The sequence below is a fragment of the Malus sylvestris genome, chromosome 9, assembly GCF_916048215.2.
Source record: "Malus sylvestris chromosome 9, drMalSylv7.2, whole genome shotgun sequence".
NCBI classification, from domain to species: domain Eukaryota; kingdom Viridiplantae; phylum Streptophyta; class Magnoliopsida; order Rosales; family Rosaceae; genus Malus; species Malus sylvestris.
In genome coordinates this window covers 14,168,748-14,186,263 of record NC_062268.1, presented here as the reverse complement: position 1 = coordinate 14,186,263, position 17,516 = coordinate 14,168,748, and the positions used below count along the sequence as shown (strand labels likewise).

Sequence of the window (17,516 nt, the reverse complement as noted above, 5' to 3'; positions counted from 1 at the left end):
GTCATCTCCAAATAAATGAAAAGCCAAGGATAGGTGAATCGATGCAATAAAATAAGTAGTTCAGTTTGCATTGACATTCTATTAAGTTGACATCAAGAGCCAATATACAATCAGATTGGCGTGTCTGGAAGTTTATGTTAACAAAAGTTGTAATGACAAAATATAGTGTCTTTGCATTAGAAACAGAAGTACCATGTAGTTCACATATATTTTGTTTGTGCATGAAACATAAAACATACATGTCTACAAGGCCTGTTGTCATTCCAACAATTGCAAACAATATTAAAACAGGTTCTTATGGTCTGTGCATCAGGTAACTTTAGAAGTGGAATGCCTCAAAAATTACATATCTTTAACCCTTTGCAGTAGTCCATGATGAAGTCTTCCATAGCTCATTTCTTTTGTGAATGAACATCAAGGAAACCAGAAACAAAAATTCAATAACTGTCCAAGTTAGCATATATTACTGTAAATAGTATCTTATCAAGCAATTTAGGAAGAGTACATAAATGAATCACTTAACGTGGATTCATTAGGATATATTGGAAGATGTTATGCAAGGTTTATATTGCGAGGTTTATAACTTAAGAAGCTAATATGTCTGAAGGGTCGACAAAAGGTGAGCATTATGAAAAAAACATTTGTGATAAGCAGGCATCGTTTGTAAAATGTTGAATTCATGCCACTGATGATACACGGGCTAAAAAGGAAGTCAAAGAGAAAGCTAAAGCAGTGCTGTTGTAAATTCACGTGTTAGTAAGGAAGCGACATAGTGTTGAGAACCATGGCGAAACAGGTCAACAATCTATAAATATTGGCTTGTCCCTTCCGGGACATCCTATAAAACTGGAACGATACAGAGAAGATTAGCATGGTCCTTGAGCAAAGATGACATGCATAATTGAGAAATATAAACAATGACTTGTACCTTAATAGACATGGCACTTGGCGAAATGCCCAAGCCCCAGAGAAAATAATCTATGGGTAGAGTTGTAAACAAGTTGAGTCGAACTGAATATAGATATGCTTAAATTTGGCTTGTTCAGTTATTTTATTTCTTTTCAAATTGGTTTGGTTTGGTTGTTATATGAATCTTTAGTTAAGGCTATAACACAAGTGAATCGGAAATCAAAATCAATCCGGTTTGGCTACAGTTTTATACAATTAGAAGCTAGGTAATGTACATCAAAATGTAATGTCGTATGGAAGTGGACCTTGTTATTGTATGTGCAACCCACTTATATTAGAGAGTCTGTCAATAGTGAGACCAATTTTGTGTCTCTAAATAGCATTACTTTTTAAAAAATCACAAATAAAATACAAAACAATCCTCACAATGAAAAAGGATGCGCATAATTTTCATTCCACAAGCCCAGAAAAACAATGCAAATGGACATCAGCATATTAAATCCCTTAACTGAGACATTAGTTAGCAATGAAAATACATAACAAATAAAACCAAATTTTTAAATAATTACATCAAGCAATGTATTGAAAAACGCATGACTAATTCTCACCAAAAAAAAAAAAAAAAAACATGACTAATTACACGGTTCAACCTTGTAAATCTTGGGTTTGGAACTTTTGATCATCCAATACTCTTCAAAATCGCTGGCCTCATATGGAATCCTCAAAACCCCATCATTAGAAAAACCATATTCCTCCGCTGACTTATACAACAGCTCCAAGAACTTTGCATGGCGAAGCAACGTCGTATGAACCATGAAACGCTTTGTATTACCATCCACACCAACACAAACAGGTACATAACCTTTTGGTGTCATTGAAGGTGAGCTTTTCAGTCTTTTCAGTCCTTGAGCTCCGATCAACTGGCTCAACAACTTGCTGCTTCTCACCCCCATTAGCAAATAGCAAAGTACTCTTTTCATCTATCTTTTCGGATTACTTGCTACTTCAATTTTCTTTTCTTGGTTTGTGATTAGTACTTCAATTAATTTCAGATATATAATGGTACACTCCTTAGCAGTACAAATTTAAGGCCGTGCATACTCTGCACCCTTGCTACAATATCGTAACCAGCTAGTATATTTAAGTCTGATTAACGACAATAATTTGGTCATTAACTTGATGATTGCGACATGCATGTATTTAAATAACTTGGTAAATGTCGAGGCACATCTCCTCGATGGCGTTGACTGCAGCCTGTGATTAGGTTATAACAATTAATTCAACTTTGGCGACCCTCAATCTGGAAATTTCCAAAGCTAGTTAGGCTAATAATCTTCCAACGTGTCAAATCATGTATGTGACTAAAACTAACTATAAGGGTACATAAAACAAATGAGTTCACGAATGCTAAGTTGAACCTTATTTGTACCGAGTGAAAATTGCTTTGGTACAAACAACAAAGCTTAAGGTTTTTATTAGGTTTGGTATGATTCATCACCAATATAAACAATCTTTTCTTTATTTACTATTTACCAAGTGTATAAATTTAGGGAGACTTTGGATGCGGTTCCTAGTTATGAACAATCTTTGACTGAAACTTTGTTGGTTTTCAATTTTTGATCCAAGTCCCTAAAATTAATTGATAATTTATTTCTATGTATGTTACTATATTTTTTAAATTAAAAATTAAAATTATAGTTGTTTATATTAATGAGATTTTAAATAAAAAACATAATTTGTGGGATTAAAAATATTAAAATATAAATATACTATTGTGTGTGTGTGTGTAAACATGGGTACATTCATAAAAAATAACCAAAAAATTATTGTATCAAAACATGGGTACATTCTTCAAAATGGGTACATTTAGCAAAAATAAAAATGGGTACAAATAAATAAAAAAATATGGGTACAATACAAATAAAACTTTAAAAAATATGGGCACAAAAAGAAATTAATATATGGGTACAAATTAAAATTGAAAGGAAAATTGGTACAAATTAAAAAAGGGTTGCAAATTAAAAATGGGTACAAACTAAAAATAAAAATATATGATAAAAAATTTAGCCATAAATATAAATATACTAATTGTAACATTTTTAATATTAAATGAATATATTTATAAATAAAAAATATTTTATTATTGAAATAATTAATGATATTATTAATACAAAGGACCTTGATCAAAAATTGAAAAGTAATAAGGTTTTAATCAATAGAGTAGTAAAAATAAGGATGAAAACCTAATTACTCCATAAATTTATCATAAAAGTTCGGTGATATTAGTAGTAACCTTTCACATATAAATTATATAATATGTATTATTTTGTTGTATTAATGTGTGACTCTATCTCTAACTTGACCATTCACGAGTGACCTCACACAATTTCACTCAAGAAACTAATTCCCATGTGAAAAACTAGTTAAGGTAACAAATCATTTCGACAGTCTGGCCATTATTCATTCACTACAATCAATGCATCTATATGAAGGCCCAAACTTTCATTCAGTGCTCTTAAGTTGGAGCTACCGTATCTTTTCGAAAACTTAACTTACGAAACAAAATTCGAGCTCAATAAATTGACCCCATGTTGATACCATGATAAAGTTTAAGGGTCCAGTATGGTTCACTATTAATATTATCAATATTGTTCCCAACTTAACTATCTATTACAAGGTGTGTAATTTTTTCTGGTGATATTAATTAGTAGCTAACAGTGAGGCAATCGAAATAGTCAAGCATGGGTACGGTGGGGGTGGGGGATGTGGGTGGGCCGGGGGTGGGTGGACAGGGTGTGGGGACGGGGTGGTGAGACGAGGGTGAGTGGAAGGGGGTGAGACGAGGGTGAGTGGAATTGTAATTGAAATATTCATTTTCTTTTTATCATTCTAAGATATATGTCCATAATGTGTCCTTAGATAGAACCGCATCTTTTGTAAAGATCTTTAGATGATCATTGTAAAAAATAAACGATTCGATTTTGATATTTAGATAGTGAATATATATTGGTTAATTAAGGGGTGTGATATCCACACACCGCATTTTACTTCTCACACACCTTTTTAATATTTGGCCGTCAGATCGGATGAATTGAAGAATATCAACGGACATAAATTATTAAGAGGTGTATGAGAAGTAAAATGGGGTGTGTGGATAGCACACCCCTTAATTAATTATAGATAAGTGACCATGGAGATGCACTCATAAAGACTGAACGCCAGTACTGTCCCTCTTAAAAACAAGTCACACATAAATAAACAACAACATATTTATCAGTGAAAGAATTGTTCTTATTTAATACATCATGTTTGCAATATGGTAGATCAAGAACTATATGGTAAACATATAAGTTGATATTCTCTCGAATTTGTTGCAATAAGCACCATTGAACCTTGTGGCCCTTAACCTTTCCACCTCTGAAGGCTTGTTTTAATTGACGACCTGATCGCACCTTTCCTCCTTCTCGCAACCTCTTCTACATGGGTTGGATGGTGGAGGCATGCAACGTGAAAACCTACAGCGAAACGGCTGGTCGTACCTCAGCGGTGGTTATTTCAGAAATTTGACTTTTGCGATTCAATGCAAAGTGAACACACCAAGAGAGCAACAATGCAGATTGTCAATGTCTTGGACATAGCCATCAAATTGATTGCAAATGGATCTAAATTGTCTTTACCGACTAATTAGGTATATAATGAGGACTACGGGAAATCAGATAGCTCCAAATATTGGAAGAGGTGATGATCATACGATTGAGAAATCCCTATTTAATGTGATGGTCATTGCCACATTTTGGCGATGTCACAGATTGAACTAGAAATATTGTTATTGCTGTTTTGACCTAAATGTGACACTACGGTTTTGTAACCTTCAACACTTGCGGTAAGCTTAGGTGTCTTCATCATGCCACTGATTCTTTGGTAACTGAAACAAAAATAGTTCTCCCTATCTTCAAACATAAACATGGTATATATGAAGGAAGTTGGGGTTCCACCATAATAAAAATCAATTGACAATATGAGGAATAACCCGACTTCTTACAACCCCTTACAAGGTTTCTCATTCATTGATATAGGACTCTTTTATATTCACATCTCACAATATAATTAGCATCGATCATTCCTCGAACTGCAAAAGGCATTTGCATATAAGGGCACGCTAATCCATAGAAAACATGACTTACCAATTGTCTATCAAACTTCTTAATAACATGATGATACATCAAACAATGCACATGATTTTCATTTGAAAAACCAGAAGATTACGCTGCAAATTGACACCAGCATATTAAATCCCCTAGCTAAGGCGTTTGTTAGCAATGAAAATACATAACTAATAAATAAAAGCATTTTTTCTCAATGATTACATCAAACTATGTACTGAAAAATCCATGATTATGCAACAGCTCCAAGAAATCGGCATGGTGAAGCAACGTGGTATGAACCATGAAACGCTTTGTATCACCATCTACACCAACACAAATAGGCACATAACCTTTTGGTGTCAATGAAGAAGGGCTTCTCAGTCTTTTCACTCCTTGAGCTTCAATCAACTGGCTTAACAACTTGCTGTTTCATATCCCCATTAACAAATAACTAAGTACTCTCTTCATATCTTGAGTTCCGGACAAGTACTTCAATTTACTTTTTTGGTTATGATTAGTACATCAATTAATTTCAGATATATAATGCATTACACTCTCTAACAGTACAAATTTAAGGTCGTGCTCTGCGTCCTTGCGCATTATCTCGTACTAATTACGACCTGATCATTAGTCGTTGAATATTTACCATATTTCTTTGTTGGTCATAAGTTGATGATTGTGACGTGCATCTTGATTATATTTAATATATTGGTCAAAGTTGAGTTCATTGTCTTATATGAGGAGGCAAAACATGCCGTGATCGTACAAAGTTGAAAAATATAGTTTTAACAGTTATATTTCTCCGGCGACTATTATTTTACTCTGTAATTGCCACATATATTTATAATCTACCAGATCAAAATATCTTATGTCTATCATTTGGGTTTACCTGCAATCCTATATAAGTCATTAAAGCCTTGTTTGGCAGTTCGGATTGTACTGGTTATTTTAGTAGGATAGGATAAATAGTTATCGTATAGTACTGACTAAATTAGTTGAACGTTTGGTGATGTATCGGATTAAAAAACTGACTATTTAAAAAAAAACATAAAATAAAAAAAATTAAAAGAGGAGGGCCAGTGGCTGCATCAGTGCCGGGAGATTATCGTCATGGATTTCTATGAGATTTACCTTTGGTTTCCTAATTTACTGTTCATTTTCGTTGAAATTGTTCAGAATCCTCAACTTTCGTATGAAATTTGTTTAGTGTAATGTTATTTTTTGTCGGTGGTGATCTGGGGTGTGGGTGTTAGCTGGGGTTTAGGCTTCCCAATATACAAAGATGCAAAACCCATGAAATTGTTTATATTAATGAAGCTTTTGATAAATTTGAGTTGTGACATTGGCCCTTAATTTGTTGCAGCAACATCGTGAAGAATAGATCCGAGTTTTTCTATTTTATTTTTTCCTACAAGTCATTGGTGCACCAAGATAGAAATTGTAAAAGTGTCGATGAGATATATCGCTGAATATATATTGACGACTGGGGAGGGAAACGTGGAGAGAAGGAGGGAGGGAGCAAGAGAGAGAAGCGAAAAGATCTTTGGGACGGAGAAAGAAGAAGATGAATTGATTCGCCAGAAGAGTAGATTCGCGAAGATCAAAAGACCCTCAGTGCGTTTCTAACCCCGACTAATTAGTACCAAGCTTTTGGAGTGTATTAACCAGTGGGTGTCAACTGTATTAAAAAAGGTTGACCGCACTATTAAGTGGGTGACTATTTATCCGGTAAGGGCACCAAACAACCAGCTCCGTATTATTAATCATATTCGATGCTTTAGAAGGCGTGCCAAACGAAGCCTTAGTAATGACATTGTGAATCTCACGTTGACGAATTAAAAGAACTTGCATGTGCTTATAATTAGGTGTCATAAGCTCCATTCATGCTTATAATGAGTTGTTATAATAATTAAATAAAAGTGAGGTTCATGAGTTGTATTTTTGGAAATGGTAGGGAGATGAGAAGATGCAAAATTTTTATGTCTTCGTTCTGGGTCTGATCTATTTGCTAAATGCAACAAGTTGCAACTTAAAGCATTTACCCTCTGTGTTTATACAAATAAAAGGAAGAACAAAGGATAAGGAATAAATTTAGAACTTGGAGAAAAATAGAGAAAAGATCCTTTCCCATTGTATCTTTCTTTATTTTTTGAGTCGGTGGCAATCAGTGGTGAAGCTAGGAATTGTCGGGAGGAGGGGCGAATTTTCAAAGGTTAATTAAAGGGTCCCAATAAAACTTAACGAAAAAGAAAGTGTTCTTTACAACAACAGGCACAAGAAATACACAACAGAACCAAAAGAAATCATTTTTCCATTTGATTGCCACAAAAAACCAGAAATGCTATTCTCAACAGGCTTCATTGATTAGAGAGTATTGACCAAATGGAGAAGGGCATACAAGCTGAAATATTGGTTTGCTACTAGACCAAGACTTTAATAACAAACATGTGAATACACTTGAAATAAACACATGAAACACGATGAACCATATGAAGCTTTCGACGCTAACTTAAGTTAGTGACTTACGCCAAGACGTCAACTTCAAGACCCTTAAATGTTCGAGTTTTTCTGATATGTGAGCAGAAATTAGAAAATCATCTCCATATGACCTATTCTAAAAATTGAAAGGATTTCATAAATTCTACGTTTCAGATAATCAATCATCAAGGATAACTCTGCAAAATGCATTGCCCATCAACCAAGAGCTGAATAAGTTTCACAGATGGGGAGGTTTTGAGATAAATAAAGCCAAATATTCAATGCCAATCTCAACCACTAGTTATAAGATTAAATACAACAACAACAACAACAACAACAAAGCCTTTTCCCACTAAGTGGGGTCGGCTATATGAATCCTAGAACGCTATTGCGCTCGGTTTTGTGTCATGTCCTCCGTTAGATCCAAGTACTCAAGTCTTTTCTTAGGGTCTCTTCCAAAGTTTTCCTAGGTCTTCCTCTACCCCTTCGGCCCTGAACCTCTGTCCCGTAGTCACATTTTCGAACCGGAGGGTCAGTAGGCCTTCTTTGCACATGTCCAAACCACCGGAACCGATTTTCTCTCATATTTCCTTCAATTTTGGCTACTCCTACTTTACCTCGGATATCCTCATTCCCAATCTTATCCTTTCTCGTGTGCCCATACATCCCACGAAGCATCCTTATCTCCGCTACACCCATTTTGTGTACGTGTTGATGCTTCACCGCCCAACATTCTGTGCCATACAACATCGCTGGCCTTATTGCCGTCCTATAAAATAAAATTTTCCCTTGAGCTTCAGTGGCCTACGACGGTCACACAACACACCGGATGCACTCTTATACTTCATCCATCCAGCTTGTATTCTATGGTTGAGATCTCCATCTAATTCTCCGTTCTCTTGCAGGATAGATCCTAGGTAGCGAAAACGGTCACTTTTTGTGATCTTCGCTAGATTGCTCCGGTCATTAGTGAGGATAAGTATATAAATGGATAGAGATAGGAAATCAAACACAAGATGTACGTGGTTCACCCAGATTGGCTACGTCCACGGAATAGAGGAGTTCTCATTAATTGTGAAGGGTTTACACAAGTACATAGGTTCAAGCTCTCCTTTAGTGAGTACAAGTGAATGATTTAGTACAAATGACATTAGGAAATATTGTGGGAGAATGATCTCGTAACCACGAAACTTCTAAGTACCGGAGTGTGGTATCGTCTTGACTTTCCTTATCTGTCTCATAGGTAGATGTGGCATCTTCTCTGGAAGTACTCTTCCTCCATCCAGGGGTGGTATCTGTAACTGGTGGAGATGCACAAGGTAATGTATCAATGTCACTTGAAGCTTACTTGTAGTTTCAGGCTTGGTCAATCGCGATACAAACCATGTAGTAGGAGTCCCCTAAGTCGCCGAGCTAGGGGATCTGCTGAAAGAGATGACAGACAAGGTAAGCAATCAGAGCTCCGGCTGATTATTCACATTCTCCCTATCTTGCAGGCAGCATGAAGGATAAAGAGAAGAAAAATGAGAAGAGATGATATGGGATACTTTTGCTTTTGAAGAAGTAACTTTCCACAGGCTTATTCTTGAACTGGGCTTGAGGGTTTTCTGGTTTCCTCCAGAGTATAAGGCCGACTGAAGAATTTGAGGGTCAAAACAAGTCCATCAAATCTAGAGTACGTTCGACCCTACTGATATATGATACTTTTGCTTTTGACAGAGTAGTGGATGTATCGGCACGTGTGCTGTTACGCTTGTCTCCACATGCTTCCTTGTATCCTTCTCACTTGCCCTATCTGTTCTTCAGGCAGATGCAGTATCTTCACTGGAAGCATAAGATGTTGAAGATGAGTACTCGAGAGCAATGCCAGGTAAGTAATCAAGTAAGGGGTTCCAGGCAGTCAGTTCCTGGCTGGAAGCTTGATTCCAAGTGCTGACTGATTGCTCTCTTTCTCCTTGTCTTGCAGGTAAGAACAAGGCCAAAGGAAAAGACGGGGAAAAAACATGATATGGGATACTCTTGCTTTTAACCCTGATGATATGAGATATTCTTGCTCTAGTTAGCTTGTTTACAGAGGTATTATCGGGGGGAAAGAAAGCTGAATATTTCGAAAGGCTTCGTTGGGAGTGCCCTCTCAGATAAGAGGAAGGGTTGAGCATTTTTGCAGGTCTGCCTGTCCGTTGGGGATGGAGGTCGACATATATAGGAGTTTCCCTAACATCAAGTAATAATGCTATTCCTTTACCCTGCTTGGTCATAGCACGGTAGTGGGAGCTGCCAGCTTCACAAGTTTTAACTCTGTCAGAGCACTTTGAAAAAGTGGTATGTGGTATCTGGAAAGCTGATGTTGCGTGTGAAGATTACAGACAAGCTTTATCCAAGGAGATCCAGCTCTTGAAGTTGGGAAAGTGGTGCCTCTTCGGTTTTCGAACAAGCAATCCTGTCGGGGATCCAGCTCTCAAGATTCGGAGAACGATGCCTCTTCGATTTTTGAGAAAGCAATCCTGCTGGGGGTCTGGCTCTCGAGATTCGGAGAGCGATGTCTTCGATTTTTGAGAAAGTAATCATGTTGGGAGTCTGGCTCTCGAGATTCGGAGGGCGGTGCCTCTTCGATTTTGAAGCAAGCAATCTTGTTGGGAGTGTTTTCTCGAATGTGAGTAAAGGTTGGGCATGTTTGCTAGTCTACCTTGCCACGAAGCACAGAGGTTGACACACCGGGACTTTCCAATTATCCAGCAGTGGTACTGTTCCTTTACCCTTGTGGGTAATAATATGGTAGCTAGACCTTCAAAATTTATGTGTCTAAACTTTGTTAGTGTTGTTTCTTTGCTATTCTTTTACCCTTCTTGGTCAGAGCGATGTAGTGGGAGCTGCAAGCTTCACGTGTCTCAACTTTGTTAGAGAACTTTGGCAAAGTTATATGTGGTACCCATGAGCTACTGTTGCGTGTGGGAAGTGGGTGATTGAACAATACGATTCATGTGCTTTCTACTTCACCAGAAATCTTCGACAGAATGCCCATAATTTCCGCAAAGCTGAGTGTGCGTGTGACAGGTGCTGACAAGGCTGGAAAAGTAGGTGCCTCTTCGATTTCTAAGATCGGCCCTCGTGGTCTCTGAGCAGCCCAGCTTTTGAGAAAGCAAGCCTCTTCGATTTCTGAGATCGGCCTTCGTGGTCTTTGAGCAGCCCAGCTTTTGAGAAAGCAAACGCCTCTTCGATTTCTGAGATCGACCCTCGTGGTCTCTGAGCAGCCCAGCTTTTGAGAAAGCAAACGCCTCTTCGATTTCTGAGCAGGCGCCTCTTCGATTTCTGAAGCTTCGTCGAGTGCAGATTTTTATAGGGGCTGACATTAAGTTCCAAAGCACACTTGAATATCCACCAGTAGAAGCTCCATTCTTGCACTTCTAAGATCTTGATTTGTCCGACCTCTTCTCTCTTCAACACCTTTGAAAATGTCTGGCCCCTCCGACCGTCGTTTTGACTTGAACCTTGTTGAAGAGGCAGCCCCGCCTTCTCCAGACAACATATGGCGCCCATCCTTCATCTCCCCTACTGGTCCTCTTACCGTTGGGGATTCCGTGATGAAGAATGATATGACCGCTGCGGTAGTGGCTAGGAACCTTCTCACTCCCAAAGATAACAGACTACTTTCCAAACGGTCTGATGAGTTGGCTGTTAAGGATTCTCTGGCCCTTAGTGTTCAGTGTGCAGGTTCTGTGTCTAATATGGCCCAACACCTATTTGCTCGAACCCGCCAAGTTGAATCATTGGCGGCTGAAGTGATGAGTCTCAAACAGGAGATTAGAGGGCTCAAGCATGAAAATAAACAGTTGCACCGGCTCGCACATGACTATGCTACAAACATGAAGAGGAAGCTTGACCAGATGAAGGAATCTGATGGTCAGGTTTTACTTGATCATCAGAGATTTGTGGGTTTGTTCCAAAGGCATTTATTGCCTTCGTCTTCTGGGGCTGTACCGTGTAATGAAGCTCCAAATGATCAACCTCTGATGCCTCCTCCTTCTAGGGTTCTATCCAGTACTGAGGCTCCAAATGATCCCCCTCTGGTGCCTTCTCTTTCTGGGGCTCTACCGACTGCTGAGACTTCTCCTAAGCAACCTTTATGAAGGCTCCCTCTTGTTTGTTTATTTTGACTCAAGTATATGTACATATTTGTAACTTATTGGGGATATCAATAAATAAGCTTTCCTTCATTTCAAAGTATTGTGTTAAATACACCAAAGCCTTCTTCGCTAAGTTCTTTGAATTTTCTTTTGTTGAAGCTTGTATGTTGAAGCTTTGTGAGTGGAGCATGTAGGTTGAGGTAGTGTTCCCTTAATTTCCCGAGTGAGGAAAACTTCTCGGTTGGAGACTTGGAAAATCCAAGTCACTGAGTGGGATCGGCTATATGAATTTTAGAACGCCATTGTGTTATGTCCTGTGTCATGTCCTCCGTTAGATCCAAGTACTCTAAGTCTTTTCTTAGGGTCTCTTCCAAAGTTTTCCTAGGTCTTCCTCTACCCCTTCGGCCCTGAACCTCTGTCCCATAGTCGCATCTTCTAATCGAAGCATCAGTAGGCCTTCTTTGCACATGTCCAAACCACCGTAACTGATTTTCTCTCATCTTTCCTTCAATTTCGGCTACTCCTACTTTACCCCGGATATCCTCATTCCTAATCTTATCCTTTCTCGTGTGCCCACACATCCAACGAAGCATCCTCATCTCCGCTACACCCATTTTGTGTACGTGTTGATGCTTCACCGCCCAACATTCTGTGCCATACAACATCGCTGGCCTTATTGCCATCTTATAAAATTTTCCCTTGAGCTTCAGTGGCATACGGCGGTCACACAACACGCCGAATGCACTCTTCCACTTCATCCATCCAGCTTGTATTCTATGGTTGAGATCTCCATCTAATTCTCCGTTCTTTTGCAAGATAGATCCTAGGTAACGAAAACGGTCGCTCTTTGGTATTTCTTGATCTCCGATCCTCACCCCTAACTCGTTTTGGCCTCCATTTGCACTGAACTTGCACTCCATATATTCTGTCTTTGATCGGCTTAGGCGAAGACCTTTAGATTCCAACACTTCTCTCCAAAGGTTAAGCTTTGCATTTACCCCTTCCTGAGTTTCATCTATCAACACTATATCGTCTGCGAAAAGCATACACCAAGGAATATCATCTTGAATATGTCATGTTAACTCATCCATTACCAACGCAAAAAGGTAAGGACTATAAGATTAAATGAAAGAAGAAAAAAAATCTCTTTCATATGTGGGGTGCTTATTCGAGCCTTTGAGTTTAAGTAAGAGACTGGGTGAAATAGAGATAGAGACTAGAGAGAGGGTTAATGGTGGAGATCTAATATCAGGTCTCGAAACAAAACGTGCGTTTCATTTATTTCTTTTCCATTGGTCTAAAACCACGTTGTTTTAGGCTTAGGTGTTTTAATAAAAATAAAAAACATAATAGCTTCATCGTTGTAGCGCAGCACCCTAACCAGACGAACCCAAATTCCATTAGGGTAGAGGGGCGAAATTCTTACTCTCAGTGGCGATTTCCAATGAGTGGAGGGGCGGACGCCCCTCCTTGCACCTCCGTAGCTTCGCCACTGGTGGCAATCCCTCTCGATCTCTTTCTTCTTTTTTCCTTCATGCTTCTTCTATCTTTTAACCATCTCCATCCCCCAATTATCTCGCTCTTTAGCTTCGAAGATAATAGTCTTTGTGGTTGTGGTTGTGGTCACTCGCTCTGTTATGTGGAGGCTTTGTAGCAGTTATGGCTTAGCACTCAAATCGGATCTTTAAGAAAAGGATTGTTACTCAGAGTTGAGGTGCTAATTTGCTCTTCTTATGGTTGTGCACATGACAAAAGACTATGATGAAGAAACTCCAAATTTATCGGAGTTAACTTAGGCTGTTATGAACTGTCCCAAAATTTTCGTGTACATTACCCTTGTTAATGTAAAATGACCCAAATGCCCATAAAAGGATACAAGTTGACTTTTGTTGACCTTGCGTCTGTGACACAGATGACATATTAATTACTGTAGTTTTGTACTGTTCATCAATACCAATATGTGGGCACAAGCATAATGAAATTTAGATTTAAAAGGAATATTCTACGGAGCATTAATGGTGAGGGCATTTTAGTAATTTTACACTACTGATGTTTTGTTTGCCATGTTGGTCTTGTGCCACCAGGGACCCACGTCCATTTTTCTTAATTCCTGCAGCTCTCTCTCACGCACCGGGTGAGGATCCCTGCCCATCTCCAAAACTCTCTGCCTCTCATTTTCTCTTCTTCCTCGAGGGACACACAGATGAGAAACGACCATTGTCACTACCCTTAGAGCATCTCGAGCAGCTCTTCAATCCATAGGTTAATTGGATGCAATTGCCATTTGCCCCAACAAATGTGCTCTACCGGTGGAAAAAGTGGGAGGCAATTGGCCAAAAGGTAGCTGTCATTGCAGCTGCCCCTTCAACAACTGCAAGAGCTTGCACCCCAATGAAAGCAGACAAGGGGTGGACCCCTCACGTGAAGCCCAGCAAAACTGTTGATGTTGCAACCCGTAAGAGCAACTCCACCATGGTGGATTGCTCGGGGGACAGGCGAAAGAAAAGAGCCCGAGGCCTTGTGGATTCGCTCCAGCGTGAAGGAGCCCGAGTGGAGGTGGAGGCCCGAGCTCCGGGCTTGTGAAGAGTTGCCAGCCTGCGAGCCCGAGTGGATTGGCTGTTAGGGCTGACGTCGGCCCTACATCAGGCCATTTTTTTATTTTTTTCTATCAGGCACGTGCACCCCACTCGAGCGTGGGGGCGCGTCGCCCTACATCTTTTCAGAAAAATCAACCCACTTTTCAGACTAAAATACTACCGTTGGGAAGCCACGTGGCTTCCTACGGTCCGTTCGATTTTAACGGCTATTTAACTTGGACCGTTCGATCTCAACGGTAAAAAAAATAAAAAAAATCTTATTTAATATTAACCGTTTGATCTGAGATAAACGGTTGATATTAATATGCTTTATAAATAAATAAATAAAAGAAAAAATAGTTTAAAAAATAAGAAAAGTTACCGTTGTGACACGTGGCACAATCTGGAGTGTTGGAATTCAATTTTTTTTTAAATCCAACGGCATAGATTAATTATTTGAATAAAAAAATTAAAAAAATTGTAAAAAATCAGAAAAAATATCTGAATTTAAAAAAAAATGTTTATACTTTTCTATAAATACCTTCTCATTATCATCTACCTTACACCACAATTTCATATTTTCTCAACTACTTTCAATCACATTCCTATCTTTCTCTCAAAGTTTCAATCCAATTTTTTTTCAACAAAATGACTACTGATGCAGGTACGAATTGGACGCTTCTTGAAGATGTTGCATTGTGTACTAGCTGGGTTGAAATTACTTATAGTTCGCGTACGGGTAATGAGATGCAGTTGTGAGAAATGTTGAGTCTTATTCATACCAATTATCTTGAAAAAATGGGTGGGAGTAGAACCAAAGACTTGATGTCTAGTCGTTGGAAATTACTTAGCCAATCGTTTAGTATTTGGAGAGACGCCTTGGCACAAACTAGTAGTAATCTTCGAAGTGGGGAAAATTACACGGATCATGTAACAATATATTATTTATTTGTTTGTACTATACCCAAATTTACATTGTAATTATTTGTTTGTATTATTTATTTGTTACCTACTTTAATTATAATTATTTGTTTGTATTTTTTATTTGTTACATACTTTGATTATAATTTTTTGTTTGTATTATTTATTTGTTACATACATTGATTATAATTTTTTGTTTGTATTATTTATTTGTTACCTACTTTAATTATAATTATTTGTTTGTATTATTTATTTGTTACCTACTTTGATTATAATTATTTCTTCTCCCCCATTGTGTAGCTAATTCAAGCACAAACTTGGTATGGTGCCAAAACCAAAAGCAAAAATAAATCATTCAACCGGTGGGAGTGTTGGAATATTGTCAAAGATTGTCCTAAATTCAGAGTTGTGCCTGTCGGTCCAGAAGTTGTCATGAACAACACCCCTTTACACTCTAGAGCCAAAAATTACTCCTCCACTAAACAAGCCACTAGCATGCTAAACATGAGGAGTGGGGCTAAAATAAAGGAGCATAATCAGATACTTCATGGAATGTGGAATGTGGAACATGGAGAGATAGAAGGAAAGTGGGACTTGGAGCCCAAGACTTAAATGCCTATAAAAGGCTAATAATCTCACCAGAAAAGGGGAGAGAAAAGGGAGGTAGGAGATCGTTCTATATTTTATAAGCATTCTAAACAAATACTGACTTGGGGGCGTCGGAGTGTTTTCTTGCAGGTCCCCCCGCTCTTATTGTTGACAAGCGAAGATGATGTCCAAGGCTTCTCAACGGGTTCAAAATTACTTATTGGTGGAGAATTGGAGTACCCGAAATTTTCCACTCCAACAGTTGGCACCGTCTGTGGGATTTCGTACAAAACAGCCGTATCGAGAAGTCATGGTTTCCACCCAAGCCACAATGGGGGCACGGGCCAAAAACCCCAAACAGGGAAGCTTTTTATTCACTCTCTATTATTTCACTGATAGCAGCACAACGTATATGATATAATTATACATCTTCTTGCCATAACACAAGGTGGGAAATGATTGTTGCAATCCTTTGGGCTTTGGAGGTTCATGAAAGCACTTTTATGTAGAAATCTTGGACTCTAGTTATCTCCCTTTTATTTTGTCAAATATATTTACCACTTGAATTTTGGAGGTACTGATGTAGTTTCACTTCTAGCTCGGGGAAACGATCCCGAACTGCGACGCACAAGGTCCTATTGTATTAGGGGGTAGGGTCCTACGAAGCCAAGCTACCGTGTCGTCATGTTACACTAGAAAGAGCCCAAAGTCGGATGCTCGACATGCTCATTGTGGCTGCCAAGACCAAACCACGGTGACAGGTGCACTTATAATTACAAAAGGATTATACTGAAGCTTTCAGTCACTGGTTGAAAATCATTTATACAAAGCGAGGAGCAAATATTTTCGGTTATGCAGTGGGGGCACGAATTCATACCAAATATAGAGAAGAGTTTATTTCCTTTATCTCTTTTACGATTTATTTCCTCTGTCTCTTTTACGATTTTGCATGAAATACAAATTCTATTAGTACATATTTTCGTCATAACAAGTTAAAGAGATTGAGCTTACCAATCTTCTATCGCTTTATAATTTGACAAAGAAAAATATTTCAGCGCGTTTAAATTCTGCATGAAGAATATTCTTATCTGAGTTCATAATAGAATGTGTGTAGTCCATATTACGTTTTGGATGGAACTTCTAAACTGTTTCTGTTTCATGAATTGGCCAGGAAAGAAATTACTTGTCAGTCATTATTGAATTAGATTCTTTGGAGCTTGTCAAAGGATTGAATATCTAGCTTATGCTGACTCGACTATCTTTCCATACTTGGATACAATATGATCTAAACCTTTTCAAGTGCTTTTATTCAGAAGTGAGTTTCATGATTAGTGAATCATGCAGAGTATGCACATCGAAAGTTGGGTTTGGAGACCCCTATTCTCGATCTATATTATTGGTGATGAGACCTTGCATTCAAATGGGATAGATTTACACTGGTCAAACTACACTGGGAGGAGGGTTTGAAGTTGCAGACCTTAGACCATTTCGAATTGTCCCGTTATTCTACTATAGAGAACCAAACATAGGAAGAAACACCATTGAAGAAAGAGAACATTGAATAACATGTGAAGACACAAGACAAGGTTGGACCAGAGGAAATTTTAACCCACACGAAATTATCGTCATTGCGTGGTGGCTAGTTTTAGTGTGCATCCCTTGGCTGCATACCAAATGTTTGAATGGTGGGACAAGCCACGATTTAAAATGTTAGATTTATCAAGGTAACGTTCGCTCATGATCCATATTTGGCAAAATTGACTAGGAGATGATTC

At 38.4% G+C, this 17,516-nt stretch overlaps 1 protein-coding gene and 1 non-coding gene across 2 annotated transcripts; one reads left to right on the top strand and one right to left on the bottom strand.

Annotated features, from left to right (window-relative positions):
- The first annotated feature begins 821 nt into the window (after positions 1-821).
- Positions 822-923, top strand: LOC126584013 (U6 spliceosomal RNA). The gene has a single exon (XR_007609936.1). It is a non-coding gene; the product is annotated as a U6 spliceosomal RNA (small nuclear RNA).
- A 618-nt stretch (positions 924-1,541) lies between these two features.
- Positions 1,542-1,862, bottom strand: LOC126633818 (auxin-responsive protein SAUR72-like). The gene has a single exon (XM_050304369.1). The coding sequence runs from the start codon at positions 1,860-1,862 to the stop codon at positions 1,542-1,544; it is 321 nt and encodes a 106-aa protein (XP_050160326.1).
- Positions 1,863-17,516: the final 15,654 nt, after the last annotated feature.

Coding starts and splice junctions, on each gene's coding strand:
- LOC126633818 (XM_050304369.1), bottom strand. CDS start 1,862: ATGGGGGTGAGAAGCAGCAAGTTGTTGAGCCAGTTGATCGGAGCTCAA.